The following is a 19926-nucleotide window of genomic DNA, read 5'->3' on the forward strand; positions in this document are numbered from 1 at the left end:
GAAGAGACCGTCAACAAACAATTTCCTGTAGGAAGTAGACCGTCAAAAAAGTTGATAAAGAAACACAAAGCTACATTCGAACATATTTAAGGTAAACTTACTTAATTCTAACCCTCAACACCCTCCCCGCATTGAGAAAATGTATCATATATAGTCTCTCATTTGTTCAAGCCTGGTATCTTTGATGAGTTGTAACAACAGGAGACGCCGATTGTGTCCTATTTAAGATTGCATCATTTTGACTAATTGTGGATTCACATGGGGAGGGGGGGACGCCGATTATGTCCTATTCAAGATTGCGACATTTTGACTAATTGTGGATTCACATGGTGGGTGATGTATGTATAGCAGGAGACGCCGTGTCCTATTCAGGATCGCGATATTTTGACTAATTAAGGATTCACATGGTGGATAATGTATGCATAACAGGAGATGCTTACCTTAACGATGTAATCGGTATCACACCTTTTGGAGTTCATAAGATTTCCTCAATTTTTGTTTGTTACTTGATTTGTCTCTTATTGATTTACAAGCTTTGAACATATGTAAACTACTGTTGCCTTTATTTATTTGTCTCTGTTATGGAGTACACATCAGACCTCTCCTACTTGCCTGTAATATATAGATAACACAATACATCTCATTTTCTTCCATCCTAGTTATTGTACATATTAGGTCAATGCTACTACTGGAGGATGATTCGTCACCGATAGAATCAAGAGCCTAGTAGTCAACACTTTCGTAAATATTAATGATGCAGTCAATTTCTGTTAATTGTTTGCTTACAAAATTTTGAATTATTCGAAACACTGGGGTTTTCTATCTCCATAGCCTTAGCTATATTTGACACAATTTTTCGGTATTTGTGATCTTCAATGCTAATTTACTTCTTATTTATTCAGTCATTTAACTGTTTTGATTCGAGTGCCACTGATGAGTCTAATGTAGACGAAACGCGCGTCTGGTGTTAAAAGATATAACCCTCGTATTAAGAGTCTTTTTTTTATATTGATTGAAAACAGAATTTGATAAATATTTATAAATACTAGCAATATAATTTGTCTGGACAAAAATGGAAAAAAAAACCAAATGAATAATCTATAATACACGAAACAATTTATTTATTAATGAAATGCTTTCTATAACTATACCACACCATATATCCACTATCGATACACAGATCATAAACTGCTGCCCACGATTGAAAAATCCGTTGTATTGCAATCGCATTTGGAAACGCAGACCAAAATCTGCTGTACACGATCGCAGATCCAATTTTGTTAAGCAAACGAGAAAAAATAGATTTGTCGTTCCGATATGTTCAGACCTATACGGGATCTTTTACCAACACCCATACCCCCACGCTGATTCAGGTTAAAAACTTTTGTAAATAAATCAGAATTAATAATACAGAGAGAGGTTAATTCTCCAGGTTGATAATCATTTTCTCATCTTTTTATGCTTATTAATACAAATTTGGCATGCGCAGAATCTGTATGATATTATATGTTTTAATATTATATTTTTTTGTTACATTAACTTGGTTTTATAAGAAATTTAAGAATCTTGAATCTAGGATGGGTTGAGCGCTTACGAACATTTTCAACCCCGCCACATTCTATATGTGCCTGTAGTTCAGTGGTTGTAGTTGGTTGGTATCTGTTATATTTGTTCTGACATACATTAGACCGATTGTATTTTCGTTAGAATAATTTCACGTTTTGTCACGGTGGGGACTTTTAGAGATGACTATTCAATATTGGTTTTAGTCACTGTTAAAGGTCGTCCGATAGTCCATAGTTGCACGTCTTTTGGAATCTGTTACATAGTTGTCTCATTGGCAATCATGCTACATCTCTTTATTTTATAAATACGAATGTCAGCCAAACACTTAGTATTCCCTATTTTATAATTTTTAGTCTAGGCCCATGTATATATCAGACAGAAACTAAGTTGGAACAGATATTATAAGAAAGGCGGAAGATACCAAAAGAATAATCGAATAAGTCAATAAAAAACCGACAATGCTATGGCAAAATACGAAAAACGACAAAAGGACAAACAGTCTACAAAACGTAACATAAAAAGCTAAAGACAAAGCAATACAAACCCTATCAACAAAGGTGATCTCAAGTACTCCGGAGGATAAACCTATCCTGCTCCAACTTTTGATAACTATTCTATCAGTATTTAATAACTAATTATGTAAATTAAAAAATGTTATTCAGAGATTCTGTTGTTATATTTAATTGCCAGAAATTTATGTCATTGTATATAATTGTTATATTCTGCACATCTGTTCCATGATAGGGGAAGGTTTGAGCCCTTACAAGCATGTTTAACCCAAACACGTGCTCGTGCCAAGTCAATAGCACGTAAATCAGTGGTTGTCGTTGGCTGATGTATCATATATATGTCATATATTTATTATTTTGTAATAAATCTGGTCGTTGTTTTTTCTCTTTTGTATTGTTTCCCATTTTTGAACCTTTGAAAGCGGACTTTATAGTATGTTTTTGTTTCATTGTTGATTCGTACATTTTGCCAAGTTCACGTCATTTTGCTTCTGTTGGACAGTGGTCTCATTGTCATTCATACTATATCTTTAAATTTCATTCTGGTTATCGTCGACGTCCTTTATTCTCTTGAAAAAATTATCATGTCTCCTATATTAAAACTTATTATAAAATAATTTCCTGATTTTGTTCTTCTATTTGAATTTTTTCCATTTCTATAATTTTTCAAAAAGGACATTTTGAACAACTGATAATTTTCATTTACTAAACAAGGTGATAATGCATAAAATTATAGAAATGAATACCTTTTTAGACAATTTAATGTGTTCTTCTGATTAGTCCTTAGATATTAACAAATCGACTCACCTCGAATCAATTCATATATTTTTTGAAGTATGACTTCTGGGTACTTAATATATTACAAAGTCAAAGTTCATGACTCATTTGTTTATGGTATTTAGGTACCATTCTCTCCGTTTAACGAAACGAAAGGGATTATGTTTTGCTGTTTAATATAATAAGATTTTTGTTCATAATTTTGTACATAGATTAGGCCGTTAGTTTTCTCGTTTGAATTGTTTTACATTTGTCATTTCGGGGTCTTTTATAGCCGACTATGCGGTATGGGCTTTGAACATTGTTGAAGGCCGTACGGTGAACTGTAGTTGATAATTTCTCTGTCATTTGGTCTCTTGTGGAGAGTTGTCTCACTGGCAATCATGCCACATCTTCTTATTTTTATATAAATTGCCGTTGTCGTATTTGAACCAACCTTTCGGAATTATCGTATGTTAATGCTTTTAAATTTCGTAATTCATTTTGCTTTCTAGCTTTCTAACAATTTTGATTCAAGAGCCACTTATGAATCACGAGCGCCTGGCGTACCAAATCATAAGTCTTGTGTCTTTGATGAATTTTCACGTATGTCTGTACGTAATGTCTAGAACCCAGAAACGACTTATTGGAGACCTTGAAACTTGAAACAATATTAACAGTATATGTTGATTTTGAAGTAAGTTTTAGACCTTTGATATTTGTCCTGAGGACATGATTGTGTACGAATACTAAATTTATGAAAGCTATTTAAACAATTTAACTACTATGGATAGAAAATCGAAGTACTATTTTGTTTTATACAAAGTCATATTTTATATCATATCTTGAACAATATTTATTCTACAGTAAAATTCTTACGACCCTTCTGCCTGTCGATACTTTTATTTTGGCAATGTACAAGTTATGTCGTCTTTGACTATCCATGGCGTTAAAACAATAAATCCCTGGGATATGTTTTAAGTGATTTAAGTCTCTGATGCATAATTTTTTTTTTATTGTTAATTGTTTTTTGCTTTTAACTAGCTTTCAGAAACTGCTAGAACTCTCAAATCGTACTTTCTTGTTAATTTGACCTGTTTACATTTTGTAATGCATTTCTGTAATTCAATGTTTATATTTTTGTATTATATCTCGTCTCACTTTTTTGAATACGTATCGAAAAAGTAAAATCACAAAAATATTGAACTCAGAGGAAAATTCAAAACGGAAAGTCCCTTATCAAATGGCAAAATCAAAAGCTCAAACACATCAAACGAATTAATAACAACTGTCATATTCCTGACTTGGTACAGGCATTTTGTTGTGTAGATAATGGTGGCTTAAACCTGGTTTTATAGCTAGCTGAACCTCTCACTTGTATGACAGTCGCATCAAATTCCATTATATTGACAACGATGTGTGAACAAAACAAACAGACATAATAGGTAAAAATGTCAAAAATTGGGGTACAGCAGTCAGCAATGTGTTATAATCTTAATCACTACAAAAACAAACGACTTTAATAAGTATTTAGTATTACGACAAATTTTCACTTATGTACTCGTACTCAGAACAAAAAAAATCATTAAATTTTGTAAAACAATGTTTACTTCCGTACTCATAACAACAAAATTATTATATCTAAATTTACCTGTGTACGTTGTTTTATTTCACGCCATTTTGTCCCAGGTAAGAGTTGTCTTATTGAAACTCTTACTACATCAATTTAATACTATCTGTAGCGTCTATGTTATATAGGCACATACGTTTTAATATTGTATTTTTATTGTGTCATAGATCAATCTTATTCGTTCAGTGTATGTTTACTTGTTTTTGTTTAAATGTCTTTTTGATCGAGTTTAGCCATGTCAATTGATATTTTATATTGTGTCTTTTTATGTTGTAATGTCAGGAGACTGTTGTTCAGTGGTTGTCGTTTGTTGGTGTGGTTCATAAGTGTGTTTCGTTTCTCGTTTGTTATATAGATTAAACTGTTGGTTTTCCTTTATGAATTGTTTTACACTTGTCATTTCGGGGTCCTTTATAGCTTGATGTTCGGTATGAGCAAAAGGCTCCTTGTTGAAGGTCGAACTCTGACCTAAAATTGTTAACTTTTTAAACATTGTGACTTGGATGGAGAGTTGTCTCATTGGCACTCATACCACATCTTCTTATTTGTATTAATGGAATGTTCATGCAACCTTTGTGGACATGACCATAAAGGCACCCCCCTTAAAAACAAACCACCGATAGTTCTCAAATTGTTTCCACACCATAAAAACTGTGCCAAAGGTTATAAAATTTTTCTATTTGACCTGGTGCCAGAATGAATAAAAATGCATTTCAGGCTATCATGTCGAAATTGGTTTTTGACCATGCGGTAATGGGCTCTTGGGGTTCCAAATAAAAATAATAGCAGAACGAAACTTGGTCTTTAGTGTACGATAAACTATGTAAAAATTGTCTATAATTAAGGTTCTGGAATTAAATTTTACCCTTAGGATAATAAAAAGTAAAATCACAAAAATACTGAACTCCGAGGAAAATTCAAAAAGGAAAGTCCCCAATCAAATGGCAAAATCAAAAGTTCAAACACATCAAACGAATGGATAACAACTGTCATATTCCTGACTTGGTACAGGCATGTATAAAGTTGAATACTGCAGGCTATCTGATTAAAGATTATTCATGAAGACGGATGTATTTAACTGTTCTTCATGGTCATTCCTGCATGTACAAAAATATTATTGTAATATCAACAATTTGATTTTATAGCACACCTGCCAAAATCCACCTATGGTTAACTTTTTTAGAGGGAGTTAGATTTTATTTCTAAAAAATGTTTACATTTCTAACAGAGCATTTAAGAAAGGTATGTTATAAATCGATTCAGTACTAAACACATACTACTAAGCTGATGATAATCTCGGAGAGTAGCTGTGGTATCGACCAAGTACTAAATAAATATGAAAATAACACTATATAAATCTGGTTACATTCGAAACGCTTTCCGGATTTACCTTCACCAGAGACGCTCAAACGAAAAACTTTAAGGCCAAGGATGTACTAATTTAGTACTTGGATACATAAGGGGCTTCGTGACAAAGCTTCTTGATATTACAAATCCTAATTATTCAATAGAATGGGGAGGTTTTACATTTTGTCATATCAGGCCATTTTATAGCTGACAATTTTGTATAGGTTTTGCCAACTGTTGAAGGCGAAATATAGATGCGTAAATCCGCGTCATTTTGGACTCTGGTAGATAGTTGTCTCATTGGCAATCATACCACATCTCTTTATTATATATTTGTTGCATTGGTATCATTTCAATAGTCAGAATGTGGTTTCCCATTACTTTACGATTTCTGGTTTTTGATTTTGGTCATTGTTTACAATGTGGACTTATGTCTATTGACATTACACCTTTTTTTATTCAAAATCTGGTATTCTAATCCAATTGCATGGACAAGATGTAAACATCTATAGAATACTAGTTGTCTGTTCTTGTTGTCGTTGATATACGTAGATATCGGTATGGATGAAAAAATATTTGATAGTCTCTGCTAATTTTGTATACAATTTCTGTAGACTCACGTTTCTGGGGTTGAAGACTGTAGGATAACCTTTGAATGACTTTTTGGTTTTGTGTGTTGTTGTCTCATTTGTGTGTATACATCTAGACTCACGGCCGATTTAAAGCTTGACATACTAGTATTGCAAATGCACACGTCTGGTGTTGAAGTCCGTATGTTAACCTCTGAATAACTTTTGGTTTATTGTGTTGTTTGAGTGTTGGTGTCTTATTCGTGTCTACAAATCTACACTCATCCTCGATTTATAGCTTGACATATAATTTTCAATATACTTGTCTGGTTTTGTAGACCGTGTGTTAACCTCTGAATGACTTTTGGTTTTTATTGTGTTGTTTGACTGACATATTTGTTTTCGCCTTATGTGTTTGTATATCCCTTTGGTATTTTTCGTCCCTCTTTTACCGGTAGTTAAAATATGAGTTGCATTGCATAAAATAATGCATGCGTATTGCAAACAAGCAATCTTACGATAGGAATAACAAACATTCTTAATAATCTGTATTAATTTATATTAAAAGGGTAAAACAGACAAACAAACAGACACACAGACCAGAATACTTCACATTGTTTAATTTGAAAATAGTAAAACGAGGGTATTCGTGTTTATTTACATGGCTTTTTGTAATAAATTAATACATGTATAAGGCAAAGTAAATGTAGAAAACAACAACATTTAGCCAAAGGAAATAAAACAAACATTTAAGACATATTAAGACATTGAATCATTTTAACAGATTTGTGACATTTATCGTCGGTCATCTCAACGAGATTGATTTTCTCGCTTGAGCCGGTACGGCGAATGTGATAAAAGCAATCGAGTTGAGATGACCAATGATAATCTGTTTATCGCTATTTTACCTATGACGACGTTGTTAATTTCATTGACAACGGCACGTGCGCCCTTAGTTTCTTGTGATAATTTTTCATATCACTCTACTGTGCTGAGAAAGGAAATTATCAGTCAGTAAGATCAAAGGAAAATTTCATCAATAGCGATAAAATATATTATTACCAAAAACACTAACATAAACATAAACATAAAAAAAAATAAAATCAAAAGACAAGGTAAACATATCCCTAGTAAGTATGAAAGTCCCCTAAAAAATCTATTAAAATAACATTCTCATTCTAAAATGAATACACATTAAAAAAGAAACTATGAAGCATTAAAAAAGAAACTATGAAGCATTAAAAAAGAAACTATGAAGTCGTTGAATTGATTACAGGATAAATACATAACATACACTTAATGTCTATATTGCTATATAACAATTCAAATTCAAATATTTATTGCCATGTAAACTTTAAACAATAAGTTTTAATTCGCAATCAAATAAAAAATGTTTTTCATTTTCTAATATGTTACATTTGATGCACACTCTCTGCTCTCTATGAATATTAGAGATGAGTGCAATGTATCGGTACGGAAACGTGAAACAAGGGTACACATTAAAAGGGATTGAATACGCATTAATGAGCTTGGCACAGTGACATGATTATTTATATGACGTTAAACTGCGATGCACATTATTCTGACCTTTATAACATAGAAACTACTTAATAGGTTGTATGCAAAATATATTTGTACACACCTGAAATATATATCAAATAAACATACGAATTTTTTTTTATTCAAATAGGATTATAGAATTAATCCTTCTATATGTACATTTACATGTATATACGTTCAACAAAAGGTTAAGGACCACTTATCTTATTTTCCATTACAATATTAATAAAGTTGCAGTCTGAAAAAAGTCGATGACGTGGGTGGCATCACCTCCTTTAAAAAATAGGTTTTGGAAATTAGATTTTTATCCCTATAACAAAACCTTTCATAAAATGTGATTCTGTTACCAAAGAGTCCTTTCTTTTGAACTTTTTGTTACTGTAAAGATAAACGCTGAATTTCAATCACAATGTGTAAATTTCTAACATTACTGTCTTATTAAAAAAACAAAATGCCTAAAGCAAATTATTGACTATTTTAGTATGTCCTTCGCCTGACATACAATAACACACAATAAAGCAATAAAGCGGTGCTGCGTTCATTATCAGTGTTTGGACCACATAAGTTCGTCATCTGTAGCAACAAACAGTATAAGTTGTTGTTCTCATTAACAACGTTTGGATAACACTTGTGTTCTAGCAATAGTTTGACTATTTCAGTATGTCTTTTATCTGACGCAACTAATAATGCAGATTTGCTGTATTTATTTACAATATGTTGATCAGGGTTTCCCGCTGGTCAATTTTCTTTTTCACCACCTCAACAAAAACAATATTAAAATATCCCTTCTTACTAACAAAAAATTCTGTTTGCAAAAATCAAACATAATTCTACATATCTATTTTTTTATCTCCTTTGTAATAAAAAACACTCATTAATAACAAATATTTACTTTTACAAAAGATACTGTACAATTGCAATATAACTCTTTGACTTCTGGCAACACGGGATGTATATTCAATAGTTGTATTGGATACTTCCCGTCTTGTAGAATGATAAAGACTAGAGTCAGAAATGTTTCTTAGTTTTGATATTTTGATTCATGAAAACAGTTTTATTTCCGGATCATCTTTTAAAAGAGGTTGAGACGAAACATTATGCTCCATCCACATGCGTCGCTAAAACGATTGTAAAGTACTCACTTAAAAACAAAATGTTTCTATCAATGTTTTAAAAGAATCCTTCATGTGAAATGTGAAGCCATTTAACCATACAATTTTACAATACAATCAACACCTTTTTTAATTAGTCCATTGTTGTCGATAGGTATGGCATTCAACTGACGTAACACACAATGCCGATTTGGTTTTTTTATTAAAAAAGTTTGGATTACACTTGTGTTCAAGCAATTGTTTGACTATTTCAGTATGTCCTATAGCTGAAACAAAAACAATGTAGAGTTCCTGTTTTCATTGACAATTTTAGGATCACTCTTACTTGTGTTGTAGCAATATTTGGACGACTTCAGTATGTCTTTCGCGTGATGCAAAAACCATGCTGTGTTCATTAATAATATTTGGATCACACATGTGTTTTAGTAAGAGTTTGACTATTTCAGTATGTCCTTTAGCTGAGGCAAAAACAATGAAGAATTCCTGTTTTCATTGACAATGTTAGGATCACAGTTTTGTTCTAGGAAAAGTTTGACTGTTTCAGTATGTTCTTCACGTGATGGAATAAACAATGTGGAATTCCTGTTTTCATTGACAATGTTAGGATCACACTTGCATCCTAGCAATAGTTTGACTATTTCAGTATGTCCTTAACGTGATCCAAACGTTGTCAATGTACATAGCAACTCTGCATTTTCATTAATAATGTTTGGATCACACTTGTGTTTTAGCAATAGTTTGACTATTTCAGTATGTCCTTTAGCTAACGCAACATACAATACAGTATTGCTGTCTTATTAATAATATTTGGATCACACTTGTGTTTTAGCAATTGTTTGACTGTTTCGGTACGTCCTTTAGCTGACCAAACATACAATGCTGAGTTGCTGTTTTCATTGACAATGTTTAGATCACACTTGTGTTCTAGCAATAGTTTGACTTTTTCAATATGTCCTTTAGATGAAACAAAAAACAATGATGCGTAGCTGTTTTCATTGACAATGTTATAATCACACTTTTGTTCTAGGAATAGTTTTACTATTTCAATATGGTCTTGAGATGACGCAAAAAACAATCCAGAGTAGCTGTTTTCATAAAAAATGTTTTGATCACACTTGTATTCTAGGAATAGTTTGACTATTTCAATATGTCCTTTAGATAACGCAAAAAACAATGCAGAATTACTGTTTTCATTTCCAATGTTTGGATCAAGTTTGTGTTCTAGTAATATTTTGGTTATTTCAGTAAGTCCTTCCTTCACGTGACGCAATAAGCAATGCAGATGATCCATGTTCATTAATAAAGTTTGGATCACACTTGTGCTCTAGCAATAGTTTGACTATTTTAGTATGTCCCTTAAACGACGCAGCAATCAATGCAGAGTTACTGTTATAATTAACAATGTTTGGATCGCACTTGTGTTCTAACAATAGTTTGACTATTTCAGTATGTCCTTAAAATGACTTAGCAATCAATGCAAAGTTGCTGTTTTCATTAAGAATGTTTGGATCACAGTTGTGTTCTAGCAATAATTTGTCTATTTCAGTATGTCCTTTAACTGACGCAAAATGCAATGCAGAGTTGCTATGTACATTGACAACATTTGGATCACACTTGTCTTTTAGCAATAGTTTGACTATTTCAGTATGTCCTTTAGCTAACGCAACATACAATACAGTATTGCTGTCTTATTAATAATATTTGGATCACACTTGTGTTTTAGCAATGGTTTGACTGTTTCGGTATGTCCTTTAGCTAACCAAATATACAATGCAGAGTTGCTGTTTTCATTGACAATGTTTGGATCACAATTGTGTTCTAGCAATAGTTTGACTATTTCATTATGTCCGCTATCTGACGCAAGAAATAATGCAGAGTTGCTGTTTTCATTAACAATGTTTGAATCACACTTGTGTTCTAAGAATTGTTTCACTATTTCAGTATGTCCTTCAGCTGACGCTAAATACAATGCAGAGTTGCTGTTTTCATTTACAAAGTTTGGATCATACCTGTGTTCTAACAATTGTTTGACTATTTCAATATTTCCGGTACTTGACGCAACAAGCAATGCAGAGTTTTTGTATTTAAATACAATGTCTGGATCACACTTGTGATCAAGCAAAAGTTTGACTGTTTCAATATTTCCGCTTCTTGACGCAAGAAGCAATGCAGATTTTCTGCATTTATTGACAATGTTTGGATCGCACTTGTGTTCTAGCAAAAGTTTGACTATTTCAGTATGTCCTTTAAATGACACAGCAATCAATGCAGAGTTACTGTTATAATTAACAATGTTTGGATCGCACTTGTGTTCTGGTAATAGTTTGACTATTTCAGTATGTCCTTAAAATGACTTAGCAATCAATGCAAAGTTGCTGTTTTCATTAAGAATGTTTGGATCACAGGTGTGTTCTAGCAATAATTTGTCTATTTCAGTATGTCCTTTAACTGACGCAAAATGCAATGCAGAGTTGCTTTGTACATTGACAACATTTGGATCACACTTGTCTTTTAGCAATAGTTTGACTATTTCAGTATGTCCTTTAGCTAACGCAACATACAATACAGTATTGCTGTCTTATTAATAATATTTGGGTCACACTTGTGTTTTAGCAATTGTTTGACTGTTTCGTTATGTCCTTTAGCTAACCAAATAAACAATGCAGAGTTGCTATTTTCATTGACAATGTTTGGATCACAATTGTGTTCTAGCAATAGTTTGACTATTTCATTATGTCCGCTATCTGACGCAAGAAATAATGCAGAGTTGCTGTTTTTATTTACAATGTTTGAATCACACTTGTGTTCTAAGAATTGTTTCACTATTTCAGTATGTCCTTCAGCTGACCCAACATACAATGCAGAGTTGATGTTTTCATTGACAATGTTTGGATCACACTTGTGTTCTAGCAATAGTTTGACTTTTTCAATATGTCCTTTAAATGAAACAAAAAACAATGATGAGTAGCTGTTTTCATTGACAATTTTTTAATCACACTTTTGTTCTAGGAATAGTTTTACTATTTCAATATGGTCTTGAGATGACGCAAAAAACAATCCAGAGTAGCTGTTTTCATTAAAAATGTTTTGATCACACTTGTATTCTAGCAATAGTTTAACTATTTCAATATGTCCTTTAGATAACGCAAAAAACAATGCAGAATTACTGTTTTCATTTCCAATGTTTGGATCAAGTTTGTGTTTTAGTAATATTTTGGCTATTTCAGTAAGTCCTTCCTTCACGTGATGCAATAAACAATGCAGATGATCCATGTTCATTAATAAAGTTTGGATCACACTTGTGCTCTAGCAATATTTTGACTATTTCATGATGTCCTTTAGATGACGCAACAAACAATGCAGATTTGCTGTTTTCATTACCAATGATTGGATCACACTTGTGCTCTAGCAATAGTTTGACTATTTTAGTATGTCCTTCACCTGACGCAACAAACAATGCAGATGATCCATGTTCATTGATAAAGTTTGGATCACACTTGTGCTCAAGCAATAGTTTGACTATTTCAGTATGTCCTTCACCTGACGCAACAAACAATGCAGATGAACCATGTCCATTAATAATGTTCGGATTACACTTGTGTTCTAGCAATAGTTTGACTATTTCAGTATGTCCTTTAGCTGACGCAACAAACAATGCAGATTTCCTGTCTTTATTGACAATGTTAGGATCACACTTGTGTTCTAGCAATAGTTTGACTATTTCAATATGTCCTTTAGATGACGCAACAAACAATGCAGATTTGCTGTTTTCATTGACAATGTTTTGATTACACTTGTGTTTTAGCAATAGTTTGACTATTTCAGTATGTCCTTTATCTGATGCAAAATGCAATGCAGAGTTGCTGTTTTTATTAACAACGTTTGCATCACTCTTGTGTTCTAGCAATAGTTTGACTATATCAGTATGTCCTTTAGCTGACGCGGCAAACAATGCACAGTTGCTATATTCATTAACAACGTTTGGATCACATTTGTGTTTTAACAATAATTTGATTATTTCAGTATGTCCTTTAACTGACGCAGCATACAAAGCAGAGTTGCTGTTTTCATTAACAATGTTTGGATCACACTTGTGTTTTAGCAATTGTTTGACAATTTCAGTATGTCCTTTAGCTGACCCAACATACAATGCAGAGTTGCTGTTTTCATTGACAATGTTTGGATCACACTTGTGTTCTAGCAATAGTTTGACTATTTCAGTATGTCCGCTATCTGACGCAACAAATAATGCAGAGTTGCTGTTTTCATTAACAATGTTTGCATCACACTTGTGTTTTAGCAATTGTTTAACTATTTCGGTATGTCCTTTAGCTGACCCAACATACAATGCAGAGTTGCTGTTTTCATTGACAATGTTTGGATCACACTTGTGTTCTAGCAATAGTTTGACTATTTCAGTATGGCATTTAGCTGACGCAAGAAACAATGCAGAGTTTCTATTTGCATTAACAATGTTTAGATCGACCTTATTATGAATCAACAGTTTGGCGATACCCATATTATCATATTTAATTGCCAAGTAAAGTGGTGACTCGCCTGAGTTATTACAATCATTAGGATTTACATTATACTTTAATAATAACTTGACAGTTTGAACAAATCCTTGCGAGGCTGCTTTACAGAAAAGACGTTGATGGGACTTACAAACTTGAAGGAAGTCTTTTTTCAATAACATATTTAAGATGTTTTCATTTGCCAAAGCAAGTATTAGAGGTGACATTTCATCTTGACAAAAATTTCCTGCATGAATTTGACCGGTCAACAGCAGTGAAACAGCATCTTCATATTCACATGTTGTGGAAATTAAAAAGGACAGTTTATACTCTGTAAAAATTTTATCACAACACACAGAATAACACTTGTGCATTGATAATAATGTTAAAACATGTCTTTGAATTAAATCATTTTTGAAACACTGTTCTATATCTTTCTCATTTAAAGGTTCAATAAAAGATTTAAAAAGCATTGCATGCATCTTGTGCAAAACAATGCTTAATATTGACTTACTATACTTGGTACAGGTATCTGAACAACAAGCAGGTCTTAAAATATATTTTGCCATTTGTAAATGTTTCTGCAAGAGAGTAATGCAAAAAGGTAATTTAAGGTCAAACATACTAGGAATATGAAAACAATTGTGTGTTAACAATAATTCGACTACATTGTTGTATCCTGAATTTGCAGCAATTCGTAGTGGGTTCCAATTTTTGTGTCCATCATTATCCATATTGCATTTACTTTCTAACAGCAACTTAACAATAGGCCGAAACCCCATCCACGATGCAACATACAGAGTAGACATGCCATATTTGTTACAAAGATCAGGGTTACATTTGTTGTTTAATAGTAAATCAACTGCGTCTACATTTCCCTCCCAACATGATATAAATAATGGTGTTCTTTGATATTCATCACACACGTTTATATTCAAATTCATATCTATTAACATACGGATCATATCGCAGTATCCTTGTTTTGTCATTATCAGCAATGGAGAAGACTTCTTGTTTGAATGCATTGACATTGGCCCTGCTAGATCGGCTTTTTTCTTTTCAAACCATGAAATAAGTTTTGTTCGAAATAACTGGTATTGTAACTGGCGATTTAAAAATACATTTTCAACATTGCCTTTGTTCATATCTGTGCACAAACGTTCAAGATAGTCTTCTTCCTTTTCAGCAGATACAATAATCATATTTTCTCTTAAGGGCGCTCCTATAGAGTCAAATTGGAAACGATCACGTATTACATCTGGATGAGCGTACGCAATTACGAGATCAAACATGAACTGCCCAAAAAAAGAAATAATAATATCGAAGATTTTATCATGAATAACTTTGTACTTATTTTCAGTTTCAATGACGTAAGACTTCATTAAAAACTCTAATTGACGTTTCACTATCTTGATAGAAAAAACAGAGGGAATTTTAAACTCCTCTGACAAAGCATGTAAAATGGATCTGATTGCAGACGTTCTACATACATGTTCTTTTGTTAAACAGTTGTTGTAAATTACAAATAAAAATAACGTAGCTGCAGTTGTTTGATCACTCAGCTTCATCATAGAATGTAACTCTTGTCGGACAAAATCAACTGGTCTAGAAAATAACTTTTCAATATCACTTGATGTTTTGTTAGCAGAAAGCTTACATAGGAGCGGGAAAAAGTCATATTCATTAAAGTATTCTGTTAGCATAAGGGAAGCAACAGTATATTCAGGAAGGTATTTCCCTGCAATAAGGACCCTTTCATCAACAGTTAAAATGTGTTCATCTGACAACAAATCACAAACATTTCTGCAAATGATATTATCGTCTTTTTCAATTTGATTATATATGTGTGATCTACATGATGAAAAAATCTTAACAGTGTTTTTTTGCAAGATCTTGGTTATCTGCTCTGAAACTCTCGACCAAGTTTCAATTTTCGTCTGTTCTGACATATATTTTCCATAAACATCATCGAAGACAAATATCTGTTTCCTTTCAGGGTTAAAATAATTTCTCAAATCCATGGGATCATGACTATCAATAATGTCATAATCTTGATAAAGATGCAATTGAAGTGCAATATGATGCAAAGCAGTTGTTTTTCCGCAGCCGGGAGAACCAATCACTGTTATGGTATCTGCAGTTGTGGCGAGTTCTTTAAGATGTTGAATAGCTGATGTTTCGACCACATGCTTATCAAGTATCTTCCATGCATCGATTAAATGGTCAATCACCTCTACAAAATATGACAAATAAGTAGTACGGGTTCAATATATCTTACCTTATTAATGATTTAAGATTTTGCAAGAATTATTTGGTAGAATTAAAACTTCAAAATTGTAATAGATTTTTCAACAATCATAAATCAAACTATTTTTCTGCAAACAAATAAAAATCTTTTTTCCTTATAATCGTTTCCTTAATATTTCAGCGATTATATTGTCAAGCATCTCTTCAAAATATGAGAAATAATTAAAACATGTTCTAAATTAATCTACCAAACTATGTAAGATTATGCAGGAACTGTTAGGTAGAACTCAAGCTTCAAATTTGGTATTCATTAATCAACAGTTAAAATTAAAGTAGATTTTTTTTCAGCCAAAATAAAAAATAATAATTCGTCAGAATTGTTATCTTAATTTTCAGGCATGAATACACATATTTCAAACTTTCTTTGGAAAACAGACGTATTCCAGAATTAAAATACACGTAAATTAAACACATATTTAAGGCAGTGTTTTGCTTCGTATCCGTTTCTCACTGAAACACGCGGAATAAGCAACGTGACCAACAAATTTATAATGAAGTTATATATTTTAACAATGAACCCATGGTTAAAGCCTTGTCTGAGCCTGTTTAGCTTTCCTTGCCATTTCTAATGACACATTTTGCCAACCTATGGCTTAAAAAAAATAGTTCCTGTTGACAGCTTTCGAATAATTTCATGATGCAAGAAAAAACGTTCATTAAGGTCAATACTGGCACTTAAGTTTGAGAAATATTAGTCAAATGACCATCATATCCATTTAATGAAACATTTAATCTAATTTATATATTGATTATATAAAGTTGATATTGATTATCTAAAGTTTATATTAGTTCATTCAGAAGTGACTTAAATTAGTGTACTATACAGTATGCATAATTTTGGACTTTTTAAATATTTATGTCTGTGAGTGATTAAAGAAATTTGTATAAACTTCATTTTGTTAAATTATCATTTTAGTCGTAACAAGTGTGTGTTCATTTTATATGATATGTTAGTATCTTTATGTCATGATATTGTAATCTTGTATAAAGCAATTCATAACTTTGACTGATTTTGCGAAAAAATGTAGACCGTTTTTGCATCAGGAACATTTGGTTACGAAATGAGCCAACTTATAGATTGTTCAGATTTGTTTCGAGCCTATGTGTATCTTTCTATAGCAAGTTCATTTTTGTCAAAATAGTATAACACTAATAAAACCCATGCGAAAAAAGGGTGTCTGCTTACAAGCTGATTTTGCGTTAAAAATAACTCTTTGAGGATACACAGGTGTTCTGTTGCAAAGCAACATTTACGCCATAATCAAACATTTCCTCATTTTAGAATGGCTATCCAAATCATTCGAAAAAATCAGAGATGAAGATATCAAAGGGACATGCGAACTCATAAGTCGAAGATACATTGACTTCGCCAAAAAAATAAACAATAGTATACAAAACAATACATAAAAAAAAATGACTGAGCAACACAAACCCCACCACAAACCGCACATTTTTATCTAAATGAAGGATACACATTATTTTAGAGATCCACCTACACGATCAAGAGCAATGTACTTGTATCTGACCGGTGCTGTAGACAAGTGCCTATGCTGGAAATTCCAGTCCTTTGTACTGATCAGCCTACGTTGAAGAAATGGGATTTTAGAGAAACCACATATATCATTGCAGTAGGTAATTCATCGGCCTCTTGCTCATGAATTAAAATTTCCAAATGCTTCAACTCCTGCGATAGCCAATCATCAAATATTATAACCAATGAATTTGTAGATCTAAAATTATTTGTTTTTCACAAATTTGTTGTTTAGAATTTTTCTCAATCTTTGTTCCAGGATTATATCAGAAAGAAAAAAACGATTCATTCAAATCAATATTAAATGGTTACATCTCCTATAATGCATCTTCTGACAGGTTTGGATAATTTTTAGTTTTAACCATAATGATTATTTTGTTCCTGTCCAATTCTCCCGATGTACTATATTTTATATTTTTAAAATGTATCATGTTTATTTTATCGTAACCTTTTATTGTCGTTTTAGGTGTTAAGTGTTAGTGTTGTTGGGCAATAACGTGAATAGAAAGTCAATTCACAATAGATCTTGTAAATACATATCTACATTTTCTATCTTAATAAATCTGATATTTTTTAATGAGGTTAAACAATTTTTATGATAATTAAAAGCAGTGCTTTATTTGTTGTAAAATTTAATTTCATGAAAATAACTCCTAATAAATTTTTTGGCTTTTTTAACTTTTATTATTCGAGCGTCACTGATGAGTCTTATTGTATACGAATAGGCGTCTGCCGTACAACATTGTAATCCTGGTATCTATGATGGGTTTCTATATAGTGAAATAGTGATAACATTAATGGTACCTGTTATCATTAAATTTTAAAAGACCTTTTAATTCTGATAATGTATACTGTTCACAATTTCTTTCTATCAGTTCAATATTTCTGATTTCTTGGTCTCTATTATAATTTTCAAGATAGACATTACTTGTATTTCACCCTTTTGTTCTTTTTTCTGCCATGGCGGCCATATTGATTAACAAACAGTGGTATTATGAACAAAGCACAATTAAGACACCTTCAGGATAAATTCATTTTGAGGTTTATTTAAATTTGTTCAGAATGAGCAAATCTTTACAAAAAAATCAGCGACGACAGACGACGGACGACGGACACCAAGTGATAACAAAAACGTATACTGGTATTTTTCGTTTAATAAACTTAAAATATTTCTCTAAACTTCCTTTCATTTATTAATATATAGTTGCCAAGCCTAATATATTATACACAGGCTATCAGTAAAAGAAAAACAAGCAATCTTTAGAACAAATTTACATACCTTGAAAGCCTATTGAAATTGGATTGTTTGACCTCTCATTATTTCTGAACTCGTTCAATATTTCCATATCATTTTTGTCTAGCGTGGACACTTTTAGATCATTACATTTTTGTTGAAAGTCGATACCACCTAGACGTACAACAGCCTGTAAAATAATGTCCTCCTTAATGTGTATGATTTAAAGATACTTTTCTGAAAATATTCAGATTGATAAAGGGAATCTTGACGTCAAATGTTAAAAGGGGGAAGAGATGGTGAACAGTGATCTCTAGCTTTTTAACTCTGATGTTGCGATTTCGAACTAAGCTCCTGACGAGGCGTGTTCAACTGTGAAATTATTCAACAAGGATTGATAGTTTCCCTGGCGAAAGTAGTTTGTTGACTATGGATATTATATCTTCCTTCGTCATAAAAAATAGTCAAGGTAAAGCGACGGTTGCTGAAAGTGACGCAAAAATAAACAAAACTTGGCCTCACACCTTTATCCCGTCGATTGAATATTAAGGAATCCACGACTAATAATTTTTTGAGTTATGATATATTGTTTTGACATGAATTATCATTGATGTGATCATAATTATAAATCAATTGTTCAAAACACTTTGGATTTTTTTAAATACTAAAGATGTTCTACCCCAGGAGTAGATTACCGTAGCTGTATTTTGCCAAAACTATCTGAATTTTGGGTACTCAGAGCTTTTCACCATTGTACTATATTTGGTCTTGTTAACTTTGCTGACTCAAGTGTCACTGATGAGTCTTGTGTATATGAAACGCGCGTCATGCGTACAAAATTTGAAGCCTGATATCTAAGATATATTAACTTACGATAAGTCCTAAAATTTACGAAGGTGTATTAGCTTATATGTCAAGATGTATAACGGAAGCGGCTTGATTTTTCAACCAATTCCACTTTTTTCTACGATGATCATGGTTTTCCGAGTTTAGGTGAAAAAGTCAGGGTTAATTATGAGATTTTGCATCTATTAAGATGACAAGTTATCGAGGTCAATGGTGAAATCATTATGTTATTACGACTTTCCAATGGTCACTAATGACATTCCGGTACCTTCGATGGAGGTTATCTCCCTTAGAGTTGTGAATTTTTGTCAAAATAGAAACATGTTGCGGGTTAATTCCTAGCATTTTCCACGATTTACTTTTACTCGAACTTTGATATTTCAGAGTTCATCTAATAAGTGGAAAGGTCATGGTAACCTTGCATATTGGTATTTGTCAACGCCTG

At 32.3% G+C, this 19926-nt stretch overlaps 2 protein-coding genes across 2 annotated transcripts in view; both read right to left on the reverse strand.

The window, feature by feature from the left end:
• Nucleotides 1-19926, reverse strand: part of LOC127712999 (small G protein signaling modulator 1-like) — a 361281-nt gene that overhangs the window by 169616 nt on the left and 171739 nt on the right. The gene's annotated exons all lie outside the window — the stretch shown is intronic.
• LOC127713001 (ankyrin-3-like) lies at nt 11538-15673 on the reverse strand. The gene has a single exon (XM_052219590.1). The coding sequence runs from the start codon at nt 15582-15584 to the stop codon at nt 12273-12275; it is 3312 nt and encodes a 1103-aa protein (XP_052075550.1). The 5' UTR covers nt 15585-15673; the 3' UTR covers nt 11538-12272.

Source organism: Mytilus californianus, unplaced genomic scaffold (genome assembly GCF_021869535.1).
Source record: "Mytilus californianus isolate M0D057914Y unplaced genomic scaffold, xbMytCali1.0.p SCAF_8, whole genome shotgun sequence".
Taxonomy (NCBI): Eukaryota; Metazoa; Mollusca; class Bivalvia; order Mytilida; family Mytilidae; genus Mytilus; species Mytilus californianus.